General features: G+C 38.7%; 3 protein-coding genes across 3 annotated transcripts; 2 read left to right on the top strand and 1 right to left on the bottom strand.

Moving 5' to 3' along the window:
* Positions 1-1,042: 1,042 nt before the first annotated feature.
* Positions 1,043-1,886, top strand: atoh7 (atonal bHLH transcription factor 7). The gene has a single exon (XM_079688705.1). The coding sequence runs from the start codon at positions 1,157-1,159 to the stop codon at positions 1,583-1,585; it is 429 nt and encodes a 142-aa protein (XP_079544831.1). The 5' UTR covers positions 1,043-1,156; the 3' UTR covers positions 1,586-1,886.
* A 2,256-nt stretch (positions 1,887-4,142) lies between these two features.
* Positions 4,143-9,026, top strand: pkd2l1 (polycystic kidney disease 2-like 1; the record flags this gene model as incomplete). The annotated part of the gene is made up of 14 exons (XM_079688650.1): positions 4,143-4,416; positions 4,748-4,861; positions 5,811-5,938; positions 6,063-6,316; positions 6,406-6,630; positions 6,717-6,945; positions 7,022-7,192; positions 7,279-7,460; positions 7,543-7,663; positions 7,747-7,845; positions 7,927-8,048; positions 8,129-8,246; positions 8,341-8,474; positions 8,576-9,026. 14 exons carry the CDS (start codon positions 4,143-4,145, stop codon positions 8,745-8,747), a joined length of 2,343 nt encoding a protein of 780 aa, XP_079544776.1. The 3' UTR covers positions 8,748-9,026.
* A 1,083-nt stretch (positions 9,027-10,109) lies between these two features.
* Positions 10,110-19,398, bottom strand: tial1 (TIA1 cytotoxic granule-associated RNA binding protein-like 1). The gene is made up of 12 exons (XM_079688691.1): positions 19,010-19,398; positions 18,458-18,554; positions 18,126-18,224; positions 17,954-18,008; positions 17,766-17,853; positions 15,460-15,535; positions 15,076-15,184; positions 14,116-14,211; positions 13,915-13,999; positions 13,615-13,738; positions 12,762-12,997; positions 10,110-12,320 (listed from the first exon to the last, which is right to left on the bottom strand). Exons 1-12 carry the CDS (start codon positions 19,036-19,038, stop codon positions 12,197-12,199), a joined length of 1,218 nt encoding a protein of 405 aa, XP_079544817.1. The 5' UTR covers positions 19,039-19,398; the 3' UTR covers positions 10,110-12,196.
* Positions 19,399-20,739: the final 1,341 nt, after the last annotated feature.

Below are 20,739 nucleotides of genomic sequence, written 5' to 3'. Positions count from 1 at the left end.
ACAATGATACAGTATATGATAAATTGTATTAACATTCCCTTCAATACATGTTACATTTTAGAACTTTTAAAATACTGAATTATGAAAATGTAAATAATGAACAAAAATAATAATTAAAACTTCAATTTTATTTTCTCTACTTGACTATTCTTATTATTTTCTCTACTTTATTACATGTTTTCTTCACTATAATATAAATAAACATAGTAGGAGTGCTTAAACTGCATTATATGTAAGCAATTCCAGTTTTTTGTTAAATCTTGCAATAAAAATAATAACATTTGCTTATGTTTTTATTGTTATACAATAAGGTTGGAACATTTCAATCCCTTCTTTGACAAAGTAAAGTGAATTTTAAGAACAAATCAAAATAGCCTTGGTGTTTTTTTAATTTGCCAATTTAGAAGCATTGATGTAGATTTAATAGCTAATAGCTGACTTTAATTTTATTAAATCATTTGTTGATATTCTGTTTAATTAAAAAAACTAATAAAGATTTAAATCATGAATAGTCCATTTTAAGATTTGTATAGCATAAAGCATGTTTAACTGGTAAAAGCCCACACCCTAAGCCCTTTAAAAGTTTGTTTGCACAATCAGCTGTGGTGAGTTGTGATACCAGATGGTAGATTTTGGTGTTTGTGACACATGGACCTGAGTGAAGCCCCGGCCAGAGAGCCCAGCCCAAGATAATTGGAATTTCATTACGGTTTTGTTTATAAGTGTGTGTGAGTGTACTGAATGTGCATATATGTGCATATATGTGCATGTGTGTGTGTGTGTGTGTGTGTGTGTGTGTGTGTGTGTGTGGGTGTGTGGGTGTGTGTGTGGGTGTGTGTGTGTGTATGGTTGTGTGTGTTGGTGTGTGTGTGTGCTGAGAGTGGGTTATGAGTCTGCATGGGTGTGTTCCTCTATATGCAATATTAAGGATGGAAGGGGGTGGGGGGGGGGACTCCACCTGCTGCCACCTGTTCATCAGCTCCATCTTATAAAAGCTGCTCCCTCTCTGTCTCCAGGACCACAGACACCTTGGACTCTGCAGCCTGTCCACTATCTGGAGTTACACACATCTGAAAGGACACATTGAGGAGACCTGTGAGGAAGCCTGAAGCTGAAACTGGACACTAATACAACTTTGATTCTTCAACCAGAAACCATGAAGTCTAGGAGACCCAGCTGCACCGACTCCGGATCCGAGTCCTCGGAGGCAGACCCCCAGAGCCCGGAGAAGTACGAGACCTCCACGAAGCGACGGATGGCTGCCAATGCCAGAGAGAGGAAGAGGATGGAGGGTTTGAACACAGCCTTCGACCGCTTGCGTAAAGTGGTCCCCCAGTGGGGCGAGGACAAGAAGCTATCCAAGTATGAAACCCTGCAGATGGCGCTCAGCTACATCCTGGCCCTCAACCGGATCCTGACAGACCCCAGGAGACACAACGCTCCTCAAAGGCAGTGGCGGGACCTGCAGTTGGACTGTGTGCAGCCTGAGAACTACGCCTGCCTCATGAGGTACGACTCTCCCGCTGAGCAGGACTACATCTCGTCCTTCTCCTATCAGTTCGATGGACATCAGCTCCACGCATAAACTGCTGCCATTCGGCACACGACCAGTCATGTTGTTGGATGTGAGTGACAATGTGAAAAAGTCTCCTTCAATCAAGGAGACAGTAAATACATTTGTATTTCATTATTTTGTATTTATCTAGTTTTTGTATGATCAGAAATAATTCTATTTCAGTCTTATTTATTTTTGCTAGAATAAACCCAGCAATGTTGAGCATTTTTTTCTTCAAGTTATAGAAATGACAGAAGCGTAGTGTCATTATAATGCCCATGAGCTTGTACTGAAGATACAGGAAGAGGGAATTTTCTATCAGTTGTTTTGATACGGCCCTAAAAATGTTGTGCAATGTTCAATGGATTCTGAGAAAATCATTGTGGTCTAAGTTGCATTGATAAAGTCAATATGTAACTATTTTTGTCAAAGTGTAAGTACGTGATTGTAGAGTTAAAAAATTGATGTTATTTTTCACATGCAGACTTCTATTTTGTTGAAATATAGCTTTTTGATCAAAAATAAAAAAAATATTTTGTATGAAAAATAATTTCTCTTGTTCTCTTTGGAATATAATTTGTCCTATACTGTAAGTGGAATCATCCCATTCCATTTCTGTGGAGTCAACTGTACGTAATTACTTAACATGCTATAAGTAAGCCAGTTTATAGAAAGCAAATTTCGAATATTACATAATTTCCTTGCATCATTAAAAACCTTTAAATCTGCAAAATATAAACCTGACACACTAAAAATCCTAATAGTTCAATTTACTGAATATGCATCCTTCTCTAATTGCAATAAAATATTGCTTTTATTATGAGAGAGCTCTGGCATTTAACCCCCATAATATCACATTGTGTGATAATACAACCTAAAAACACGGGTTGTCAAGGAGGAAAACTCATTTACAGCACATCCTTTGTGTTGTGGGTGTCAAGTTCTCAGCAGGAGTAATGGCAGGTCATGTCTGCTCTCTGCCTCGCTCCGCACCCCGGGGAATAAATCAACCTTTTGTCCTGAGCTCCTGCACTCTGAGATAACACTGTTTTACGTCAATGGGGAATCAAAATAAAACATCTAAAATAGGGGTTGACAAGTACAACCATATTGCATTTTCAAATGTTCTCTACGACATATTGGATTTTAAAAGTATCAAACTTATGTACGTGGGCAAGCCAATGTAAGCGGAGCTGCACCAGGCTGCCATATGATCGCCCATTGTTGGAGACACGGCTACTGTTTTAAATGGTAATCATCAGCCGCTGAAAAGTGATTGTTATGAATTTGAAAAACTTTGAATGGTGGCACAAGCCGCAGCAGATTAAGGAAGCCGGTGTGCCAGATCCTGCCCCGGCTTCAGAGGGGGGGCAGAAATTAAACTCTATTGTGTGGTAATGGCTGTGTGTAATCGCTCTGTTCACAGCCGCTGGAGCATGAACGGCCATAGCTGGACCCAAACTCTATCTGCATTAAGGATAGGACATCTACAGAAGCACTAACTGTACTGACCAACTGCTTATACACTATATGCATTATATCCTAATATTAATAATATTGGGAATAGGTTTTTTTTTTTTAGATCACCTTATTATCCATTCTGCCTGGTTTATGCCTCTAGCTGCTTGAAATAGAAAGATAAGAATATACATAGAAAAACTAATTAGAGATGACATACATTAAATATAGCTAAAGTATTAATTATTTAATCTGAATAACACTTTTTTGACAACACTTAATGCATATTGCCTACGTGTTGCTTGGGGATTGTTTGAAGAAGTGAGGCCGAAAACTGATACAGATGGTCATAATGATTCAAACGCCACGGCAAATGTTTGCATACTTAATAAACGCTTCCTGACAGTTGGCCCGTTGGAAATGAATAGATGGCAGAGTCAAAAGTGTGTAATGGTAACGAGGCGGTGACACTGCAATTACACTCCTCATTAATTCAGACACAAGCCGCAAACAGTTGGTGACAACAAAAATAATCGAAGTGCAATTAATTGATTTCCTCAATGGGAGCAGGTTATTGGATGAGTTGTTAATCAATAGTGACAACAATGTGCTCAGCATGGAAGTAATTGAGAGGGCAAAACTATTTGAATTGTCTTTTAGCAGCTGAATTATTCCGCCATTATGCAAATGTTGCTCCAGCATATCAATGGGTGAATATAAGGGAAATACAAATCTATAGAATGAATTTCCTGAAGTGTTTTTATAATTCAGCTCGTTAGTGCTAGTTTAAAGATGGGTTGTTATCATAGTTTGTACATTTATTGTATTGTACCAAATTGCCTACTGCTGAGATGAAAATGATGTATCACTGACCATATCTAGGTGACTTTGTTTTGGTAAACCTTGCTGTGGTGTCCATGCACAACAGAACACACGCACGTCATTGCTGTGTTGGGTCTCAATCTCAAGGCTACAAAAGCTCCAGAAGCAGCTCCTCCCTCAACAAAGCTTTTGTCCTCCACTCTTTATAAACATCTCTCCAGCAGGTGTACAGAAACCACTCTGCCTCCCTTCCCTCTTTGATCTGAACACCAGCAGTCCACTGAGGGACACACAGGTGTGTAACAGCATGAAGTGCCTGAACAACCGGGCCGACAGCCACCTGACCGGGCAGGTGGAGCTGGACAGCATGGGAAACGAACCCTGGGTCAACCACGGCTACTGTGGCTCTCCTCCGGCCCTGCCTCGAGCTGTCAGCACCATCTACAACCCCCAACCCCTCTTCCAGGGCTCCATGGACAGCATGTACAAACTGGACACCCCAGGCCCATTCCCAGAGGAACCAACATCCACCGACCAAAGTCTGGTGAAGAAACCAAGAGGCTGCTGTTCTTTTATCAAAGGTAGGAACTCATTCAGTTTACTTCAGTATTTATTCTGTAATATGTACAGCTCAGCATGGATAGATGGATAGCACCAAAGATCTTGACAAAACCCTTTATCTTACAGGAAACTTTCTCTGGTTCTGGTTCTGTAAATTCAACTGATGTGATTTTAGTTACCTTACATTTTTGTGGACGATCTCGTTGGCTAGTCAATTTAGGCTTGATTTTTAATTGCAAAGCAACTTTATGTCAACACCGGATCAAAGTTATTTTGCATGAAAGGTCTTTAAAATAACTTGTTAAATCATACAGTATCATAAGAAAATAAATCACTGTAACTTGTCCTTAGGCTTGTGGGGCACAACCTTGACTGAAAACACCTCAAACAACAGAGAACTTTTTGTCCGAACCACGCTACGGGAGTTAATGGTCTATCTGGTGTTCCTGGTGGATATATGTCTCTGTAAGTATTCTACTGTCCTACATTTTGCACTTTCAATGTGGATGTCAATCATTTTGAAGTTGTGGTAGTCCAACAAGCATTTTCATTAAAGTCTTTGCATTAATATTAAAAATACCAGAAATGTGATATTCGAAGGAAAGTTGAGAAAATGCATTTAAACTTAGTTTGTGTTTACCTGGATTGAATACATAATAATAATAATAATAATAATAATAATACATGGGATTTGTATAGCTCTTTTCCTAATGCTCAACACTTTACATAAAATCAGAACAGAAACAAGACAAAGAAAATATATATATCATGAAAATAGTTGAAATTACATCAAAATTAGTTCCAAATACAAACGGTTTGCTTTTCCTGCATGAATGGTCCATAATGTGCCTCAAACCCTTAATGCATCACAGTGTATTTCCATTAAGTGAATTGTGCATCAGAAATGCTTGTTGATCAATTGTTAAATGCTTGTCACGATGTTACTGCTTAGGGCACTTTGGACTGTTTATTTGATTTGCCATCAAAAGCTTCTCCCCTGCATTAATGCCTACCACAAATGCCCACCCCACCCCTCTGCCTGAAAGCATTGTCCAGCTGAGCATTAGGAGTGAAAAGGACATGGGTACTGCTCCATTGCCGTTTAGCGATAAGAGCATTTTGCCTCATCTATTGTTGCTTTGTCTGGGCTAGATGTACACTGTTTGAAGAGGCTATTTCCATCAGGCCGGCATGTTCTCTCTGTAAACAAATGACGGCCTCTAATCTAGATCTGTTTGACCGCAGGGCCGTAAACACAGCAACAAGAACAAGTCTTCAATAAGGCCTTGCGTGTCTGCTTTTGAGTTGTCTTATCTTGGACTGTTGAATAGAGCCACATTTATAGCCGAGCCTGAGCAAAGCCAGATAGGAATCAAGGGCCGGCCGTTAACAATGTGCTTACGTTGTCTTTCAGTGACATACGGTATGACCAGCTCGAGCACCTATTACTACACTAAAGCCATGACGGACCTGTTTGTGAATACAGCCAGTGAGAGTGGAGTTAGGTTTCAGTCCATTAGCACCATGGCTGACTTCTGGACTGTGAGTTTTCCTTTAAATCCATTTCCATAATTATTACCAAAGTGAAAATTCAAAGAGAAATGACAATATGAAATGTCTTCTGTGTGCCTTTCAAACGCAATCCAATCACTCTTTGTATGAACAGTATTCCCAGGGCCCGTTGTTGGATGGCCTCTACTGGACCAAATGGTACAACAACCAGTCCTTGGACAGTGGAGACCAGTCGTTCATCTACTATGAGAACATGCTGCTAGGAGTCCCCAGAATGAGGCAGATCAAGATCATGAACAACTCCTGCAAGGTCCACAAAGACTTCAGTGATGAGATATTTGGCTGTTTCGATGTTTACATCGACAAGAAGGAGGATGACCTTAACTTCGGCCTCATCAACGGCACCGCGTGAGATGCTAACCGTTTTCTTTACAGGATTACTTTGGGTCTCCAGTGAGATTTGAGAACTACAGCGATCTTTTCTTCTCCCTCTACAGGTGGACCTACCACACAGAGAAAGAAATCAAAGGTTCTTCCCACTGGGGCTTGCTGACCACATACAGTGGAGCGGGATACTACCATGACTTGGGTCGCACCAAAGAGGAGAGCACCATCGTACTGCAGGAACTGGTGGACAACCTGTGGCTCGACCGAGGAACCAGAGCAGCCTTTGTTGACTTCTCCACTTACAACGCAAACATCAACATGTTCTGTGTCATCAGGTAAAGAGCAACGTTGACCCTCTCAATTTGACCCATTAGTTTATACCCATGCATTGATTGACTAAAGTTTTATCCACTTCCTTTAGGTTGGTTGTTGAATTTCCTGCGACTGGTGGTGCAATCCCTTCCTACCAGATAAGGACCGTGAAGCTAATTCGCTACATCACCAACTGGGACTTCTTCATCCTCGGCTGCGAGATGGTCTTCTGTTTATTCATCCTCTACTACATTGTAGAGGAGATTATTGAGTTGCGAATACACAAGTTCTCCTATTTTAATAGCATCTGGAACATTTTGGATATTGTTGTCATAATGGTAAGAAAATGCCATTTTTATTTCGTTCGAACAAGTCCTTTTGGTCTCAAAGAATAACAGTTATTTTCCTTCTTAGCTCGCCATCGTTGCCGTTATATTCAATATTTTCCGTACCATAAAAGTGGACAACCTGCTCGGCAAACTGCTAGAAGAACCCGGTATCTACGCTGATTTTGAATTTCTGGCCTTCTGGCAAATGCAGTACAACAACATGAATGCAGTGAACTTGTTCTTTGCATGGATCAAGGTAAAGTATTGAAATATTTCACTCTAACACATAGTTAAGGATAATTATCTGGCACCATTCCAAATACTGTGTGATGTCATCTTTAGGTTTTCAAGTACATCAGTTTTAACAAGACCATGACTCAGCTGTCCTCCACACTGGGTCGCTGTGCTAAGGACATCTTGGGCTTCGCCATCATGTTCTTCATCGTGTTCTTCGCCTACGCTCAACTTGGATATTTGCTTTTTGGGACAGAGGTTGAATCTTTCAGCACCTTCGTCAAGTGCATGTAAGAGATGTTTGAAGTGGATCAGCAGGAAATATTTTAATAGAATGACTGATCATACAATTATTTCTTACATTTTTTGTAGATTCACACAGTTCAGGATCATTCTTGGAGACTTTGATTACAATGCCATCGACCGTGCAAACAGAGTTCTAGGGCCGATCTACTTTGTCACCTATGTGTTCTTTGTTTTCTTTGTTCTACTGGTAAGTCGTTTTGTTACATGAGATGATTGATTTAAAAAGATAAAGATGATCTTCTTCTAATCTCTTATATTTTCGTTTTTCAGAACATGTTTCTGGCCATCATAAACGACACATATTCTGAAGTGAAGGGGGAGCTGTCATCGCAAAAAGATGAGCTCCAGATTACAGACATCATCAAACAGGTAAACACAATGAGACTCATGTTCAAAATGGGAGAGGTTTTCCACAGGTAACAAACAATATGCTTTTTATTTGTGTTTCAGAGCTATATGAAGACATTTACAAAGTTGAAACTTAAAAAAGAGAAGATATCAGATGTTCAGAAGGCGATACGCTCTGGATCTGGAGAAATTGAATTCAAAGACTTCAGAGAAACTCTGAAAGAGTAAGTGATCAAATGTCAAAAAGAACAGTGTGTTAACTTCAGTGTTAAACTTAACCCTCACCGCTCTGATGATCTCGCAGGTTGGGACATGCTGATCATGAAATTTCTGCGGCCTTCTCACGGTTTGACCACGATGGGAACCAAATTCTAGACGAGGACGAACAAAAGAGGATGACAATCGAGCTGGAGGAAAAGAGGGTTTGTGTGAAAGTCTACAGAGTTTTGACTTATTTCAATAAAAGACACAATTATAAGAATGAGTTCATGATAGTGCTACCCATTTATTTGTCAGGATGCTCTTAGCGCTGAACTCAACAATCTTGGGATAAATTACCAGAAAGATGTACTGGAGAAGCCTCCTGTAACATCCAACGACCAGAAGAACCACTCCAGTCCTACCTCTGTGGATCAGGAAGAGTTTCTAAGGTTTAAACAGTTTTTACATTTATGAAATGTCTTCAATTTTCGAAATGTCTCTACAATGGATTTTAACCAATAACTAAATAACATTTCTCTTACCATGAAAGACTGGGAAGACAAGTTCTCCAGCTTGAAAGCTCTGTGGCGGGCATCACATCCAGGATGGAGCTAATTATGGAGAAACTGGGATTACAAGAGAAAGCTAAAGGGAACGAAATGAAACTGACTGTAAGGAAATACGTCATTAAGTTGTTCCTAAACCTTGTTGTATGCATCTAATGCTTTATTTAAAAGATATTAGGGTGCATCAGTTCATGGATGTCTATACTTTTCTTACTTCATAGATATTTTGTTCTTCAGAAAATTGGATTAGACTTTCTCTGTTTTGTTGTTATGAATTTAACATTTTCAACTTTTGTTTACCCCCATCCAGAGTGATGACACGGCCTCGGATGGGAGCGTCCTGGTTTGTGTGGACAGAGAGACGAAGGCTAAGACGTCATCGAGGAGACTGGGGGTTCCCCCTAAATCCACATTCAACTCTAAAATATGAGCAAATAGCTTGATACAGAATAATGGGTTTGCATGGAAGTCAGCTGAGATGTGAGGATGAAAGAATCACACGCCAACGTATTTTGCATCACAACTTTCCAATGTTCAAAGTCAGTTAAAGTCACAATCTCAAAGATCTCTGTTTTCCTGTTTTTTGGCGATAAGCGGAAGTAGCAGGTTTTTTTTGGATCTTTATTACAGATCTCTATAGGGTAAACGTTGACAATATATTTGACACTCTGCTCCAGTTACTCATTTCATGGAAATATGTAAATACTGTATAAAAACAATTTTGAAATTCCTTGCTTACGAGGTTACTCCCCTAGAGTGAATATAATAAACTGGTTCAGGTTGAAGCTCAGATATGTAGAAAACTACAATGTATGTTTTAGATGAGACATGGATGTACTTCTACGTATTAACATTGTGTAATATACATTATTTTAACAGTAGGTTAGAAAAGTTGTGTAATATAATCTGATATTATGCAGGGGTTGTACCGCCTAACATTAGACTAAGTGACGCTTGCTTTGCTTTAGTCATTTCATGTTTATCAATGTTCAAGTTCTATGACAGTTGCTCAAAAGCTTTCGACTTCGTTCAGTTAAGTGAGATGTATAGCTATAATAAATAATGTTTCATGTTTATATGGAATTCATTCTCCAATAATAACCCTGTTTTTGTCCAACTCCTAGGCTGACGACAAATTATGCTGTAATTTAGCAAAACACAAGTTCATGGGCCCATATGAGTAAACCATTGCCAATTCAGGCAATGTGTGTGTCCCCCCCATCCCCCTTTAAACTCTAAACATCTCTGATAAAGGCCCTCTTTGGCCCAAAAATACAAAACATATTTCCATTAAATACATAGAATGAACCCAATGGAAAACATATTTTAAAAAATGAATCATTCATGTTCAATACACCCAAAATATCTGCCAATAAAAAGGTAAAAAAAAAAAAGGGGGAAATGTTTTGATGTCGCCTCGTTTATGTAACATTGAGAAAGTACAAACGTATGCTTTGCTTTCAGAATGCTGGTGTAACATACAATTTATTAGTGTCCAATAAATGTAGAAAAAAAAACCCAGGTTCAAATGTTTCCTTTATTTAAAGTCACTTATTGAGTTTTCCTTTTAAAATGGAAAATTGATTTCATCCTTTATTATTAAACATCACCTCTATTGTTCAACGTATATGTATTATTGTCATAAAACCAAATTGCTATTACATTCAATATTTGAAGCAACAAATGAATTACAAGTCGTAAGCGTGCAGTCTAAGCTGAAACATCACCGGCTTCCTGCTACAAAATGGCACACAAACTTAAAAATGGGGGAATCTACAATGGAAAATGATTTTGGTTTGCAATGGAGCCTCTGCCAATGATGTAATTTGAATTTACTGACACACCAATTAAGGCTTATTCACAAATCATATTGCTGCAATTGTATGATGACATTTCTACCTACAGTATGTACATTGTTTCGTAAGTTTCATGAAGGTTCGTTATCAATGTTTATATTTACACCCTCAGCCAACATGACCCCTGTTTAGTTACACAAAAAATCCCCAAGGTCTAATAAACAAAAAGGGAGAGTGAGCTCACAAGGAGTGTGATATACTGTACAGAATGGCACATACGCAAACAAAAGCCAAATGGCAGGACGTCTTTGTGTAATCCTTGTCGCAATAGATTTTTTTTAAATACTGCTAATGTTCAGCAAACACTGAGGAAATTTAGAGGACTCAGAAAGATATCCGTTGCTCTGACAAATCGTTTAGGAAACCTTCAAATTAATGAAATAAAACATCCCATTTCATAGTTAGTCTAAAACATTGGACAATTCGTCTTGACATTGACTAAAGAACAATATTTTGATGTAAAACATGATGCAGTTTTCGTCATTAGGGGCTGGTCTAAGGTTGTTTGCAAAAACTCCCAGCTGATAGAAAGAAATGACTATAAATTAACTGAGGTCCTCAACAGGAAGGAAGAACATATTCAAGATTTAATATCTCTCCAGGAAACCAGCCCCCAGATTCAGCACACAGTTATTTAGCTTTACAAAGATTGGGGGTTAAGCTGATTTTACAATATTTTCTCTATATAGTGAGCACGTGCTGTAGCCTTTACTTCGAGACACGGGATTACAAATGAGGCTAAAACCCATCAAAAGTCTGTAAAGAACATGCTGATCACTCCGATATAAAACATGAAAAAACATAATTTTTTTTGCTTTTAGAGATGTGTATGTAACATTTGTTTTTGTACACAAAATGCACCCAATAGATACCATGTCCCGCTTAAATCTCAAGTTTCTTTACGTATAATGGAAAGGTAGACTTCCGTTCCAGGGCCTCTATTCACAAAGCTTTTTTCATATTTATCTAAAACAAGCACCACATTTCTATCCAAAGCAGGTTGGTTCATTTTTGTGGGTACGGTCAGTTTGTCGTCATGTTGACCCGCCTAATCTGTACCAAAAACATTTTTGACAAACTGACATAAATCACAAAAATAAACTGCAAAGCTTGAGTGGAATTTTGTACACCGTTGTATAGAATGACAGACCAATGCCCCAAGTTTGACGATAGAGTAAACATATTGACGAGTTTGTAACAAACACTAAAATATTAAAAAGCATATTGGCAAACAGAAATCTGATATTGCCATAGTTTGATAACTCAATATTAATATTACAAAGTTTGAGGTTTCTAAGGCTTGTTATCCTCGTCATGTTCCAGTGAGCACCTGGAGTAATATGATGGCTTTTAGTAAGTGTACTTTTAACCCTAAAATAACATGTGTATGTTATACATTTTGAGTTATGGAAGGATTACAATTGTTTTTTAAGGGGCCAAACACTTGTGTCCTTTAATGTTTATTTTCACAAATGCAGTTGTTGTATTTAGCTCTAATTCAGGAACCCCAGTGCACTTTGAATTTGTAATAATCAACAAATAAACATTTAAAAATTTGAAATGGAAACCGACAATTTACACACAATTCTTAAACTGGTTGTTAGGGAGCAACTCGTGTCTACAAAGGCTTTGTGAATATGGCCCCTGCCCTTCTTGTCCTACAGCAGGTGTTCAGATAGAAAGAGTGCCGTGTGGTTTTAAAAAGGGTTGACAACATCCTCTTGGTACTACACTTATGTTGGGGCCAGCTCACTGCGTTTGGTAGCCAGCCATGCTGAAGTTGGCCAGGTTGGACATGACCTGTCCGGGGGGGGCTGCGGCCTGGGCCGACTGAGACCCAAAGCCCTCCACCCAGGCTGGGGACTGAGACTGCCTGCAAAGAGCCCACAAAAATCCAGTTAGTATGACTGTGGTGACTGAATACTGATCAGATCAACTCTGTGTGGTGAAATGAATCAGAAATAAATCAAATATCTACTTTTGACTCTACTAAGAAATGCTGGTCAAGTCACCCCCCATCGCTAATTGAGGCACTTAATGACAGAGGTGAAGACAAACAACTTCTATCTTTGATCTTTATGAACACAATTTAAACCAGCCAGACTAATGTTGCCATGTTACTCCTATCATTCTGCGTTGCTATAGAAACACACTGACACCGTCCAGGTGTTTGTTTGTTAGTGCAAACACAGGAAAAAGAATATAAAAGCTTGTGAATTATGTCTTTAGAGTCCACTACATAGGTAAGTCTTCTGGCTGTGACCATGTCGTCACATACTGTTTATGAATTAATTGAATACACACTAAAACTTACTCCACTCCAAATCCTTGCTGGTTCCACGTCTGGCCGTACACACTGTAGGAGGGAACTTGCCAGCCATTGGTCACATACTGCCCGTACTGCTGCTGCTGCTGCTGTTGCTGCTGCTGCTGCTGTTGTTGTTGTTGTTGTTGTTGTTGCTGTTGTTGTTGTTGTTGTGGCTGTTGCTGTGGTTGCTGCTGTGGATTCGCATAGACTTGATTCCACTGCCCCCACTGACCGTACTCAACCTGAGTGGAGACGGAGAGCTAAAGAGTGAAAACATGCCTTGATCGCAAATTAGAGGACTGCAGCCGACAAAAGTGGCTGCAGTGTAATCCTATAGGGCAATAGCGCACTGTCAACGTAGTTCTACCTGCATTAACAATGTTTTTGCCACAGACAGGCCTTGGTTTTTATCATAAGTGTCTGACACTATGATCACAAAGGATCCTACAGAGAAATAAAACCTTTTTCTTTACTTTTTTCTTCCATCCTGTTTGTTTCTTAAGTCTTTCAGACACAAAAGGCTCCATCTCAAAAGAATACCCTGGTGATCCTTCAAATCTCCCATTAGATATAACTACTATGCTCAAGAAGGAAATAATACAACAAATACTGCAAGGCCAAAAATGTAATATAACATTTTTAGTCTGTTCATTTTTTTTTCATTTTGCAAATCACATTTCTGTTTCCATTTCTGGGTTTAGGCTATGTCCCCCATGGTTTAGGGGTAAAAACGCCCTCCACCAACCTCTAAGAGATATTTGCTGCACTTCCTTCTTCCTACCCATCAACTGTTTTCCTGTCATCAAATGCCCATTAAATACAAATCGTATCAGTTTTATATCAATGACATTTTCACTACCTGAGGTGGAGTTTTTGCCATATCAGGAGATTCTTTCCCCCAGAAGCACTTCACTATGTGTCCTTCAATGGCTGTGCCGTTCACTGAAACAATGGCATGGGCAGCACTGTCATGGGTGGAAAACCTTGAAAAAAAGAACAGCAGAGCAAATTTGTCAAACAAGATCTCTTTAAGATTATTAAAACGTAAAGTAAAGACAAACATAAAAGGAAAAGGGCTATTAACACTGAGTCATCGCCTGAACGGCCTGTCATTGAGTCAGTGTTGACATCTAGAGGCCAAATGGTGCAACAGACTGACCTGATGAAGGAGTACCCTTTCTCTGGGAACACTCTGATCTCCATTATTTGACCAAACAGGGAGAAGGTCTGACGCATCAGGTGTTCTGAACAAATCAAACAGTGTTATGTTAGTCCTCAAGCTATTTGAGTGTATGATAAGTAATAACTGGAGCGCGACTAAGGGCTGTGGTGATGCATCTTTATAGAAAATGACACTTGCCTGATAGTCCCAACTGGATCCCTCCACAGTACACGGTGCAGTTCTGTGGACTGGATTGAGACACGACGTCATCGAACCTCAGCTGCTTTGAGCCATCTGAAATAAAAACAAACAACACTCATGAAGGGAGGATCCTAACTTTATACACAAAGTTTACAGTTAAAACCCCCATCTGTTAGCTACAATTGTTGCTTATAATCAAATGGGATGTATTATAGCTCAAAATAGAGCCTGGTATGGTAACATGTGTTTCTCTTATCCGGTGTGCTCTGGGCAGAAGTGCACTGGGCATACTGCCAGACTTGCGCCAGATAAACTAATGTGAATGATTAAAAGGGAAAAGGAGCGAGGAGGGGTCAGCCTCACAGTCTGAACAGCAAATCCACTTTTATGTCTGCTTGGATATGTCCGTGATTGTCTTTAACAATATTAAGGAAGTAGTTCAATTGCTCACTATGCTTGAAAGCCATTATGTTAGTGGGCCTCCATGTGGAAACCTCTAGAGATGTGACTCGGGGAATAAAAACAGAATAGGGAACTATATCGAGAGGATGACTCTGCAGGAATGAAAGACACTGTGAGAATCTCTTGGAGTATAACAGCATCTGGTTGGATGTGGATAATGACTAAGGAAAAAGGTGGAGTTGGGACACTGGGCAAGAATATGATCCATGTAACGCATTGTAAAGGTTATTGCAATTTCAAGTTCAATTTAACCTAATTTCTTTATTGCATTTATTAAAAAATAAATAAATACATGAAATAGTCCTCTTTAATTATGGTTTGCATAATTGGCTTTTTGGGAAAAATGCAATAAAATGTAAACGTGTAAAAAAACAAAACACAAAAAGATTTCCCGACAATCGTGATGGTTCAGTCGGACTAGAATCTGCACGGCAACATGTACTGGCCCACTAAGTGAAACCCTGTGTGGGTGTGCAGTGCTATGCAGGGACTCACTGTCCTGGACACTCTTCGGAGCCGGTGGTTTGCGCGTTGCCCAGTTGGTCCTGATTTGGCGGCCTCCGAGCCACTGCCCCCCCATGTTATGGATGGCATTCTCTGCATCCTATGAATCCAAATCAAAATGAGTTACCTCTCTGGATAATCATGAATCTCTAAGTGGATCTGAACCGTAAATCAGTTCTTAAAATATACATAACAGTTTGTATTTAAGTAATATTGAAACTGGTGATGGTTAAGAAGGAACTATGTAATGTTAGATGATACAAGGAGTTGTGGCTTTGATAACTGATGTTCGAATGACTGTAAATGCAGTAAAGTAGGATAATAAACAGAAAATAGAAATAACCTTCAGTCTGTGTTCTTGCACTGGAGCCTTACCAGTTTGTTGTAGAAGGACACAAATCCATACCCCTTTGATTTGCCTGTCGTCATGTCCTTTACAACACGGGCATCCCTGGAGGGAAACGTAAAAAAACAAAAACACTTCAGTACACTCTCCGCTTTAAACACTTAAAACTAAAAAGGAACCACGCATAACACACTGAACTGAATCCTCTGCTCTGTCCTACATTCATTTAATTAGCTATCCTGACCTTGTGCTGAGCACTGACTCGCAATATAAACTCAAAGCAACAATAAAACAAGCACAAAAACATGCAGTCTAGAGTAGTTTTTAAATATTTTCAGATGTAAAATGGAAGTACTGGAGCACCACTTCTTGTTCAATGTTTCTCATCTCAATTCACAAAAAGGAACCAGATTATATAGATTACCATGCATTCTTAAAATTGGACCTTGGTGCTCTTCCTACAAATAGAAATATATAGAAAATAGCAAAAGAGAGTAAAAGGAATTAAACGGCATACATGGCCTGTTAACAGATTTCTTTTTTTCCCTGGTCATTTCTTTATCACCAATATGGAGTTTGGGGAGCTGCAAATTTCGAAAAATTGACATTTTCAGAAATGTTGGAAGAGGTTCATTGCACTACAAAAACAACACTATGAAAATGAGACAATTTAAACATAGATTAGGAAGAAAACATAGAGTATTGGGTTGTGTTAATCTAGGATAGATTATGTTAATACATAGCATCTACAAATAAAGACAAATGGAAGGAATGGAATAAATAGAGAAAAAAAACTACATCTGAGTCTCCAGAGTGCACAGTTCCTTGCTGTTAGCCTTCAAGCTCCTGTCCAATCCTATGAGCATTTCTGTAAAATAACCAAAGGGCTATTACTTCAATGAGACCCACAACTAGAAGCTGATCAGGTTCATACACACAGCTTACTTTATGCTGACAAATGATTTACTTACCATACCCTAAATACGCAGAGTTAAGCAAGAGTAGGCTACATTTTGGCACTTAAGTCTACAAGTGAGTCACTGAAATAAAGCAGTTCATAATTGACAGGAAATACATTCAATAACGTTAAACTAAGCAAAACATATGATAGCAAGAGTTGGTTTATGGGATAATGGTCCATCATTAACTGTGTTTAAATGCATGGATGCCGTGAATTTGACAGAATTTAAAAATCAAGATTAAACAAAAATGAATTGGTCCTCCCGAACCTTCTAAAGTGTTAGACGTTACTTCTCATTACTGATCACAAGAGATACATTGGGCTCTTCCTCTTTGTGTTCATTTGTTAATCCCAGATTACATCCAGAGTAAAGCATAACAATCCCAAAACCAGCTCATCGATTTGTCTACCTGACAATTACAAAAACAAAAAGTGTTATTATAATTAGGTATTTGCAGGGGTAGGCAAATATGAGTAGCATCAATGCTCCATCCGTAGTCAAGGCCTGTGTTGTGCAAGCTTTTGTTTCCCCTTTTACAGTTTGAGTCCCTTTCTCAATATGATCGCTCATGTCTCGTTTGGTACATTTAATTTGAATTTACTTAATCTTATTATTTTGGGTAGGGCCCTTTATGTATGTTGGATATCTAGCAGTGGAGAGATAATAGGAGAAGAGGGGAGAAAGAGGGGGCAATGACATGCATGGATGTGGCCGACCATGTGGTCCCTTTACCAGGGTGCATCAAGTTTCATACAATATCAAACCATTGTTTTTATTCCAATATAATGAAATGATATGAGATCAGAAAGAGCTAGTAGGAACCAAAACCTTTGTGATATCAGCTGTGTGGAGCAGAGTATAGGGCTGCTCAATTAATCGTATTTTAAAATCACGATTACGAAAACAACGTAATCGAAATAAAATGATTCTTTTTTTTCTTCATATTATGACTTTTAAATAAATTTTTAAAAAAATCAGTTGAATTATATTTAAAGTTCAGGGTAATCAACTGTTAAACATACTGTTCAAATTGTTTTTCTCCAATAAATGGATGTTTTCAAAGTCAATGAATAATCGCATTTAATAATCGCAATTGCAATTATTGACTCAAATAATCGAGATTATGATTTTTGCCATAGTCAAGCAGCCCTACAACACAATGCATGATACTTTTAATATGATCAGATTTATAATAATTAAGACAATACATATTGTATGCATGTTAACATGATAATAGACAGACAGTTGTTTCAGAGCACAAATGTAGAGAATTATTGATATAATAAAGCATCTTAATATTGGTAAACTTTAGAAAAATTTTTGCATTAAAATTATTTTATTGGGCGTAAAATAAATAAAAAATAAAAACTTACGAGATTTTCCCAAAAGGTATAAAGGCAGCCTTGACATCATCGGTGGTGATCTCTGGGCTCAAATCACCCACAAATACATGGAAGTGATCTAGATGAAGAAAATGATACAAACAAAGATAAGAAACCATTTAATACTCCCTGTTCAACTTACTTTCAGCAGATTAGAAACATGATTGATGAACACTTACTGGAAGTGTCTTTCTTTTGGCTACTTGGAGTAGTGGCCCAGTTTACTTTGACCTCCTGTAAGCAAAGAGTTCATAGAGTCTGAGAAATGTTCAACAACACACTCAGATCATAACCAGAATTCAGAAACCGTTGTGTGTTGATTTCAATTGTAGACCAAAATAATTGTCTTACCTTTCCCAATATCTTCCTCCCATTCATGGCTGCAAGGGCTGCAGCAGCATCTCTGTGTTCATAGAACTCCACAAAGCAATAGGGATCATTGCTTGTATGCTGCAAGAGACAGATAAAACACAAACGTTCAAAATGTGGTTAGTAGAACAACTAGGATATAGCAGCTGCATCTTAAATCAATGTCTATTTGTATTGTATTCAACAGCGGTGGATTTGTACTATTGGTTAAAGTATAAATTGTTGACGTGGCCACCCTCCAAATGTAAATGTCATGAGAAGGAGACATCAAAAGTAAAAGACATGCATGACGGTAAACAACCATGGCTGCTTACCTCTGTGATCATTTTACAGCTTTTGCAAGGCCCGATCTGGGTGAAGAGCTGCAGAATCAAAATCTCTGTTACATCCTTGGAGAGGTTTCCCACATACCTGGAGGGAAAAGAGTGGTTTCATGTAATGAACGCTGGTCATGGTTACAGTTGAACGATTATCCAGGAAACACTGAGGTGGTACAGACTGTAATGCGTAGATATTCTAGGAGCACGTCGCTTATTTCGAGTATTTACGTTACCTTGGTATGGTGAGTTACTAATATGACGTTATAACATTAACGTTAGCTTGACTTTCAAGATGGCCCAACGTTAGTTAAGGCTAGCGTCAACTTCACCGCGGTTGACGTACAGATTAAAAACACATTCGAAATGCGTAATGTTTGCATGTTATCTTATGTAAGCGTACTTGGCGTTAGTAAAGCGTTACATGTGTGTATTGTATGGTGGTATTTGCCAGGGTTGTAAAGTCAGCGGGTAACGTTAGCTAATTTAGCCACCGGTTCCCGACCGTGGCGAAGCTAACGCTACCGTGAGACATCTAAAGATACTTACAGGGTTTTGGGGTAGCTGTCGTCGTCCATTGCCAAAGCCGACAACAAACGTTAACCGAGTGATGTGTATGATGTCAACGATCTAGTAACAACAACTAGCTAACTAGCTTAGCAGCTAGCTAACCGGGCGCCAGGGTATACGTCACGCTGGGAGTCCAGATAGCGAGCGTGCGTGGGCGGGTGCGTGTGCCTGAAGAGCCCCGGTGAGGTCAGGGTGAGTTAACGAGAAGCTACCATTCTTACAGTTTTAACAGTGTAAATCATAAACCCCGTAATACAAATAATGTGTTTAAGTGATTGGTTTATAATTCAATACAAACGCTCAAACAGATTACACATTCACTACCTTATTTATCACATTTAGCAACGACTTGAGGTGATTTTTAAGACTTTTATTTTGAAGTGGAAAGGTTGTGCTTGTTTTATCCACCGGTGTTCGACGGTTCATGGCAGTTTCTCGAACCTTGGGGATCTTTACGGATCTGTGGGCACATTCATGTTTGATTCCAATATTCTGTCTTATAGCAGTATGATTCCAAATATGTATTTTGTATTGTTTTTTACTTGAACAATAATTGCAGTAACTGAAAGTTAGAAGGAAACATTAATTACTGTATTCCCAAACGTTTTATTTTTATATTAGCACTAGGGGGCGCCAGAGACAGCTACTTTTACACTGAGTTGCTGACAGATGCTGTTATCTCGAATTGTTTTTTAATGAAAAGGGCTACAAGTAAGATTTCTCCCCTGCCATTATTCTATCAAATCTCCATCAAGAATACTGAGAGTGTTTCTGCAGTCCCTATTCACATCAAGTCGTAAATGTTCCAATTTCTGTTGAGCAATACGTAATTCCTTAATCCCCTTAACCACCAAGGACAGGTGGTGGTTAGCAGGTGAATATAGGCTTTTCAGTGATGCCCCTTGGTGCTATAACATAACATATAAAAAAAAAAAAACATGTAACAAAGTATTCTGGCAACATGAACCTCATCTCTGAATGAAGAATCTGATAATATTGTTTTAATTTGATTCATCACTGTATAATTGAGTGCAATGACTAAATGCATTAACTATTGTGTCACATATAAATGAACAATGTTGGACTGAATGGAATTTAATCTGCTACTTCTCACTATATAATAAAGTATACAAATAATATTCCTTTTGAGAAATGCTTATTGAGTGTTGTTAATATATAATCACCTTTTATAGTACTTGGCTCCAATGGCTATGTTATATAGGTTTTGTTTTGGACAATTTGAACACCTTTGTCAGGTATCCAAATCAATATTATACCACTGCTATCTCTGCATCTTTGAAAAACCATGTAATGATTTCAGACAGTCTCCAGCCAAGGCAGTATGAGTTTTTTGACATTTACAAATATTTCTCGTCTGAGGCTGAATGGAGTGTTGTGAATTAAGAAAGATTTGTCAATGGGGGTGTCACAGTGCCCACACTGTCACACACCACACAGTTAACTATTGCATAACAAATTCAGAGTTCCCTTGGACAGGATGTATCATGTATGCCTGTTGTTATTAAGAATCTCGGGATTCCCTTGACTAATACACAGAAAGTTGTTCTCAAGCGGGGGTTTAGGGACGCACAGGGGTCCATGTTTGGGTGTTCAAAGGTGTATGGTGATGGTTTCTAGAGGGGGAAGGAGTACTCAGAACTTGCACTAAAGTAAAAGTAGAAGTACCAGAATGTAGGAATACAAAAAAA

This window comes from Notothenia rossii, assembly GCF_949606895.1.
Source record: "Notothenia rossii genome assembly, chromosome: 6".
In the NCBI taxonomy this organism is placed as follows: domain Eukaryota; kingdom Metazoa; phylum Chordata; class Actinopteri; order Perciformes; family Nototheniidae; genus Notothenia; species Notothenia rossii.
This window is presented reverse-complemented; position numbering and strand designations above follow the sequence as displayed.

Bases quoted from the DNA above. Each gene is read 5' to 3' on its own strand.
- tial1 (XM_079688691.1), bottom strand. From the start codon at position 19,038: ATGGACGACGACAGCTACCCCAAAACCCT. The intron at 18,225-18,457 runs GTAAGCAGCCAT...TGTCTCTTGCAG, and splicing joins GCTGTAAAATGATCACAGAG to CATACAAGCAATGATCCCTA. The intron at 15,185-15,459 runs GTAAGGCTCCAG...TTGGATTCATAG, and splicing joins TGTCCTTCTACAACAAACTG to GATGCAGAGAATGCCATCCA.
- atoh7 (XM_079688705.1), top strand. From the start codon at position 1,157: ATGAAGTCTAGGAGACCCAGCTGCACCGACTCCGGATCCGAGTCCTCG.